At 44.2% G+C, this 7,041-nt stretch overlaps 1 protein-coding gene across 3 annotated transcripts in view; it reads right to left on the reverse strand.

The window, feature by feature from the left end:
• Positions 1–6,542, reverse strand: part of LOC116389544 (FERM, ARHGEF and pleckstrin domain-containing protein 1) — a 52,051-nt gene extending 45,509 nt beyond the window's left edge. For all 3 annotated transcript variants that reach the window (XM_031858286.1, XM_031858285.1, XM_031858288.1), the window contains exons 1-2: positions 6,266–6,542; positions 3,263–3,469 (exon numbers count right to left, since the gene is read on the reverse strand). In XM_031858286.1, coding sequence (XP_031714146.1) covers positions 3,263–3,442 — 180 coding nt within the window. In that variant the 5' untranslated portion in view covers positions 3,443–3,469; positions 6,266–6,542. The remainder of the gene's footprint in view (positions 1–3,262; positions 3,470–6,265) is intronic.
• Between the last annotated feature and the right edge of the window lie 499 nt (positions 6,543–7,041).

The following is a 7,041-nucleotide window of genomic DNA, read 5'->3' on the forward strand; positions in this document are numbered from 1 at the left end:
TTGTCTTGTTTATTGTAAATTTGTGTTTGTACATTGAGAGCGGAGTGGAAACCGGAGACAAATTCCATGTATGCGTAAGCATACATGGAATTGTGGATTCCATAAAAATCCACAATGAAAAAGTTAAACCAAACCAATATTACGGCTAACGTGTACTTATTAATCAAATGCCAGTCGACTGTGTTGTCCAGGTTTGTGCAGCCAAACATCATCAGTATCAACACAAGTGTGTTCGCAGCCAGAGTGCTAAGTAGGCCACAGTACGGTATGTGACCCATGAGCTGGCCCGGTGGCTCACTGGCCCCTTTTTGTTTCTCAACCATCTGATATTCTGCCCGCTGAGGTGGAAACTTACCCCTCTGAACGAGAGGAGCAGGAACCGAAGCCTTCGGTATCAGTTACAGGGTGAGGTTAGCCGCTTTATGTTTTCTTAAAGAGACACATAAAAAAAGCCTACCCTGAGTCAAACTGACTATGAAATCACCTAAAGCCAACTGCCTCTTCTCGAACAATACTGTATGTTCCTGCTGCGAAGTAAAGGACTGGATAATTGCTTGACAAATGTGGTTTGTAGACCATGAAGTTCTCTCACTTCACTGCTGCAGGGGAGAGATTATTATCAGCAGGATCTGAGCCAATTTGACGTATGTTTTCTGTGTCCTCCATCTCAGCTGGACCAAAAAAAATAAAAAATCGGAGATGTTTCTGATGTAGCTGATGTGAAGGAAAAGAAGTTACTGCTAAAGTTGAGCGACTCACTCCCAGCATCCAAACATCCTTGCCAGAGCAAATTGTTGTGAGGAATCTAGCGGCTCAAAAGGGACTTATCTTCCTCAACTCACCACGTATACCATATACCCCGCTTCTGTTTTTAGAAGCAACACTGAGCTAAATGTAAAAAGAATCTCCTGTTTTTCATTGTCTTTTGTTGAAAAGATAACAGATCTTTCAACCCCCGAATGTTAGCTGATGACTGAAGAAAACGTACTCCTTGCACACCTCTAGGCAAAGACAATATCTTGCCCGCTGAGATTTTTTTATCTCAAGTGCTGACTTGAGATGGAGGACATAATGTGTGTTAAATTGAGCATGAATAAGGCTTTCTGTTAGCGGGGGGGGGGGGGGGGGGGGGGGCCTTTATGTTATCGTCTCCCGAGCGATACTTCAGCTTGTTTTCTGCCCAGCATGTCTGCTGCAGTGACAGCAGCCGATTCAAGCTCACCATCGCCAACTACACCATCAATGGGCAGCTATACGTTCACAAGAAGGCACAGTCAGTGGAAGAGCAAGGGCCACGTATGCATTACACCTGCTGTGCAACATTCGTCCAAACACTCAACGGGAATCTTACTGTTGTGCTTTTTTTATTCTAAGGGCAGGGATGTTGTTTCGTAATCTCTGTATCAAACTTTATGACAGTAGGTGGAAACAAGAAGATGCAGACCAAGCAAAAGATAGATTAAACATGAACAATGTAAAAAAATGAAAAGCATTAATGTGAGTGTTCTATGGAGGATTGAGCGATCTTAAAAAACCAAAACTCCATAAAAATCTACTGTATCTTTGAGGTTGACATCTCCCGAGAGAGTATAATTTCACTGCATGGTTTTCACAGATTACGAGCCCTGAAACAGGCAGAATAAACCCCTTCATCACCTGCTCTGCCTCGTATAAGATGTTAGCATTACTGGCTGGATGATATTCAATTTTGAAAGGCCAGAATTGGTGAACTGATCGTTCCAACCTGAGAAAATACAAAGAAGATGCAGCACATCTGCTCGTTGCCCTAAAAACAGTGTACTGAGTGAGAACATCAACATTCTTGTCAAAAACAAACGAGGCTTAATTGCCTCAGTTAAACCCTAAAGTATACACAAATGTGGGTTAAATGAGGGCAATCAAACGGCACCTCACTGTGATAATGAAGTAAGCCTTAAGTATTAAGTACGACACATGATACCACAAGAAAGATTAGCAGTCATGCACAGGCAGCTCCGCCGTCCGGTTTAGGAGCAACATTTACCCATACTGCCTTGGGAAACAGCCAGAATGACACATCCGCTCACCCTCAAACGTTCACTAACTGTCAGTAAAGCTCCGCGGCATTAGTCCCGAGCCCCATTCATGTACACTCAACGGGTCCTCTGTGGCTGCCGCTGTATCTGTCTCCCTCAATCACCACTTTCCTCTATCTACTCATCTCGGTCTTCTCTTCCAGGCAGGAAGGACTGTGGTCACAGAGTGTGACTTCTTCTTCTATACAAAGACACGTAACAGTCTTTTTCACTAACTCCACCCGATGTTTCTGCCATTAAATCAAGGACTTTCCAAAACACCACAAGTTCAGAGAATTGCTGGGGGGAAGGCGTACCGACTACCTTAAAGCTTTCTCATCGCCGTCAAGGATAATGTCGCCATTATTCTATATCTTCTTTCCATGAAGCACAACAAAACAACACTTTAAATGCACTAATGAACGGTAATGATATAGAATATCTACAGTCTTGCCATTTAAGAAAGTGAAGAATAAAACATAATCTGAATGATTTTGAAATTAAAGCTTCAATTAGAATGATATCTGTAAATGATGTGCTTCATGTCCAAACATTCAGTTTGCAGAGCTTTAATATATCAGCATGTAATATAACGTTCACAATTAGTATCTCATTTTCACTCAACTTCAACATAATCGTGTGCAAACGGCTTCGACACGAATGTCTAAATGCAGATCTCTGTGATGAGAAAGCTAATCCTCTAAATCATGAAATCGTGAATGGAATTCAAATAGCGGCTCAAAGTATCGTTGCCTATTTTGTGTACATGCCTGCTTTCATTACACTATCTAAGAAAGCATTAGGGTCATCAAGACACCGATGTGGGACAGCACTGTGAAATAAAATGGTGTCCATGTTCCCCCAAAGATCATCCTGAGAGATTGTGAGGAGGACACGGTGGAAGAATAAAACGTGTGGTGATAAATGACAGCTGTAGAACAGCTTTGCGACAGTTTGGGAGATTAAGAAGCAGTGAAGATGTACCGGCACAATAAACTGGAGGAACCCCGACACACTGAAACGATTCCTCCAGTTTCATCCATGCGTTAAACAACTTAACGTCATGCAGTTGCCATGCCAACCTGTTTCCAGACTGCAGCTGCTATGATGAGAACGGGATATGCTTAATGGCTACTGTGCTATAATAAGGGAGACATTAGTATTCCTATCAAGAAATGTGTCTGAGCGAGAAGGCTTTGACTACTCACCGAGACGTCAAAGAGCTCCTCTGTGTCGTCCAGCATGCGGACCCTGATGGTGACATGTCGTCCAGGGGGCATGGCCGGGGGTCTGTGCCCGGGGTCCAGTGTACTGATGCCAAGAGTCGCCGGGGCTCCAAGACGCTGCCCTGCTCCAGAGGCCATTGGCTCTGGGTCTGGCTCGGCCATGCTGCACTGCAATGCTCACTGCCCAGCCTGCACAGAGACAAAACACATGTACGTGCAGTCATTCACTCGCGCCTGCATACACTCGGTATGTACACAAAATAATGCAATTCAGGAGTTAGAGTAGTAGAAGTGTTAAGAAACCTCCTCGTACGGAGCATCAGTGGTGCAGGCAGCAGGTGAAATACAACGAGATGAGAGGACAGGCTGCACAACCTTCAGTGTCACACAGTAATTGCAAATACAGTATTTGCACTCGCAGCTAATGGCTGATAATTGTTGCCTGTGGGAGAACCAATTAGTGTTAAAAAAAAAAAAAGAAAAGATCCAAGCGTATTCTTGATTTCAAGGCACAAATCAAGCTGCCCCAATTTGATTCGACACAGGAATCACAGGGCCAAATTGTAAAAATCAAAGAGTCAATACACTGACAATTGATAGCGGAAGTCGTACAAGCAACGGAACACAGACACACACTGAGTTGGGTTGTAATTGGTCTCAAGGGCATCGAGGCAAATACGTGAAGACACGGCAAGAGATGTGAAACAAATGAGCAGTGAGTTTAAGTCATCAGAGAGCAAAGGGTAAAAAAAACTGCAATAGAGAACATTGCATATACATAAAGTATTTAAATTCAGGTGTGACCACATGTGCATCCATGTTACTCGGTTGCTTTCAAAAGATACACAGCAAAGCTATGTATCTATAGCCGGCCCCCGACGAGGCCCTGCTGTCCTGCTTAATTCTCTCTTCATTGCACATTCCAGCAGGCTGATGTCATTCCCAGACCTCACCAAGTGCTTCATCAGAGCGCCGAAGCCAGTGGGCAGTTGTTCAGCCGCGGCTGAGAGGTGAGTGACTGCTGCCAAGTTTAAGCGGAAAGCTGAATAAGGCATTTCAAAAAGGAAGTGGATAATGTAATCCAGCAGAGTGCATGGAGAAAAAAAAGGCCAAGGACAGAAGATACACTACATTCTGTCTGGTGATGGTCTGCCTGATTAGAAGAGGCTCATGAGACGTTCACAGTCAAACACTGCAGACTGCAGTCGGAGTGGTTGCCACAAGGCTGGTTATTTCAATTATCCATTAAATTATGTTTTACACATTTGAATATCATGTTGGTTAATTAAGATCAGTTCTTCCCTGTGAACTCGTTTGGTTACTTATCAATGCTTAAAGCTAGAAATAAGGGATTCAAAAAGGATTCAACAAGCCGATTTGTTTTTAATAAAAAGCTAATGAACCCCAACCATAAGGGCCAAAGTGTTAAGAGAGCACGTCCTCATCATTTGCACCTGTCCGTACACTCATCAGCAGACGATCACTCCCTCGGGCTGATGGAAACCAAAATGCTGCGTGAATGGAAACAGGCATATTTTTCAATTCAAGCCCAGTCATTTACGACCTTTGATCCTCACACCGTCGACACTCGGTTCCTCTCGCCGTGATTATTGGCAAGTGTGTCAAGCAGAGTCTGTAAATTTGTGTTTTATATGACCTGCACATGCATGCCATGTTACCAGACACTCTTCAAACAAAGCCCCAGTGAAACAGAGCACAGGGAAAGAGTAGACGCTGATTATTTCAGCCAACAAGTATATCCTCCCCTTCCCCAGGGATCATTTATCAACCAGGCATGAGTCTAGGTCTGTGTGTTCCTCTGAATAGGTAACTCAGGTCCAAACACACACACAAAACTCTCACTGGTTAAGTTCTACAGCTGGCACCTTGCTCCAGGGGCCACAGTGTGACATAAAGCACAGTCGCCCTGTGTACAGTGCCAGGGGAGACATTTACCCTGAGTGTTTCCCACCCTGCCTTTGAACTTGTTTGCTTGAAATTCCCCACGAGTGTGTAACATGGAGCCGTGACTGCTGTCTCACAGAGTCTCCGGGGCTGGTAACAGTGAGCTCCTCTGTGTGCAGAAGGGGCACAAAGGGGCCCCTCGGTGGTGCCGTCCAACACTTGCACAGCTGGAATCCTTTAGTGACAGCTGAATGGCCAGAGGCCTGGGACGACACAGCCAGTTGTCTACCTGAAGCTCCTCAACACCCAAGAAAAAAAAAAAAAAAAAAGAGCTTAATTTCCTCTGTGTTCGGTAACCGTCACCGATACCTGGGTGTGGCTGGCATTGCACAAATCACATAGAAGTTCCCACTGTGTTATTGGCAGGGTTACATGTGTTTATAAAGAATGACAACTAACAAGATACATGCATGTTGTAACCAGCGCTTGGCTGCCATCCAAGCCTCTCCTAAAAACAGCCCCAATGATAATTGAGAAAAAAAAAAAAAAGGGTGGAAGTCCAGCACTCAGTGAGGGTTTTATTTGTCCTCACTCAACACAGTCTGGTAGTGTGTTCACACACCATTCATGGGTTAATAGAGCAGGCTGCTGTAATCAGGACTTTATCAGCCAGTACAGTAGATGTGGCAATATTAATGCAGCACCCTGGACACCTTCTGGAAACTAAAAGTGACAGATATGTAATGCACCGTTCCTGATCATTTCAATGTCACACATGAGGCAATGCCAGCTCTACGAAACATGAGAGAACTGCGGCGTCTGCACGCATCCACACAGCTGAGGTGTGCAAATGTAACACACACACTGGAGGACAAATAGGACACTTAGTGGCTGCACATGGAGATTTAAAAAATGTATTTTTTTTTTTGACATACAGTGATAGTTATTCTCCTCCCTCGAGATCCTCAGGATCACCAAACAACACGGCAAACATACTCCGAAGACTTAACCCTAATCTCATCAAACAAGTTGAATCACTTCCCTTAAGAGCAGGGGGAGTGAGGACTGCACGATTCTTACCTCTGCTCTTGAAATGCGGGTTTATCCACACGTATTGTATTTCCCCCAGCTGAAAGGAGATCTTAGTTACATCCACGTCCAGCAACAGCGGCTACAACAACAACAAAACAACAAAAAAAAAAAAAAAAAAAAAAAAAAGGAAGCCCGGTTGAGTTTATTTTAGAAGCTGCTCGGACCGGAGAGGAGGCTTTCTGCGGTCGCCATGGCGGACGACTAGAGTGAGTGCGCCGGGGTAAAGACGGGATTACATTGAACCGAGCGGCGGATCCACCCCCGGTGCCTTCCACTGAGACAATGAAGGAGGTGCAGCACCTCCACCTTCTCAGCAGCAGCGGAACACAGAAGAACGGCGGCGCCATCTAGCGGTGTTTGACTGGAACAACCGTATTCAGATGTTAAAACGTAAACCAGTGGGTCCAGAGCTTCTTATGGCTCGTGACCCCTGGAAATGGTTATGGCCTTAATGTGAGGACAGGAGCAGTTCAATGACTGTGGTTTTCCCTGAGGTTGTTATTTATTTTTAATTATTGCCAAACAACAGGCAGGCAACATACCCAACATGCAACATGAGGCGTACACTATATCAACATAAGACTCAACACAATGCAAATAAAAACGATAGGATAAGTAATGCAAATTCAAATATACCAAAAGAGTAAAAAAAGAAGATAGAGATAATGAATTAAAATGAAAAATGTTAGCAACATTTGTTCATCATCTTGTGACCCTCTCACAATGCTGTTGAGTTTATCAAATACATCGAAATATATTTGTTT

Source organism: Anarrhichthys ocellatus, unplaced genomic scaffold, assembly GCF_004355925.1.
Source record: "Anarrhichthys ocellatus isolate YVR2014 unplaced genomic scaffold, GSC_Weel_1.0 scaffold20, whole genome shotgun sequence".
Lineage (NCBI taxonomy): Eukaryota > Metazoa > Chordata > Actinopteri > Perciformes > Anarhichadidae > Anarrhichthys > Anarrhichthys ocellatus.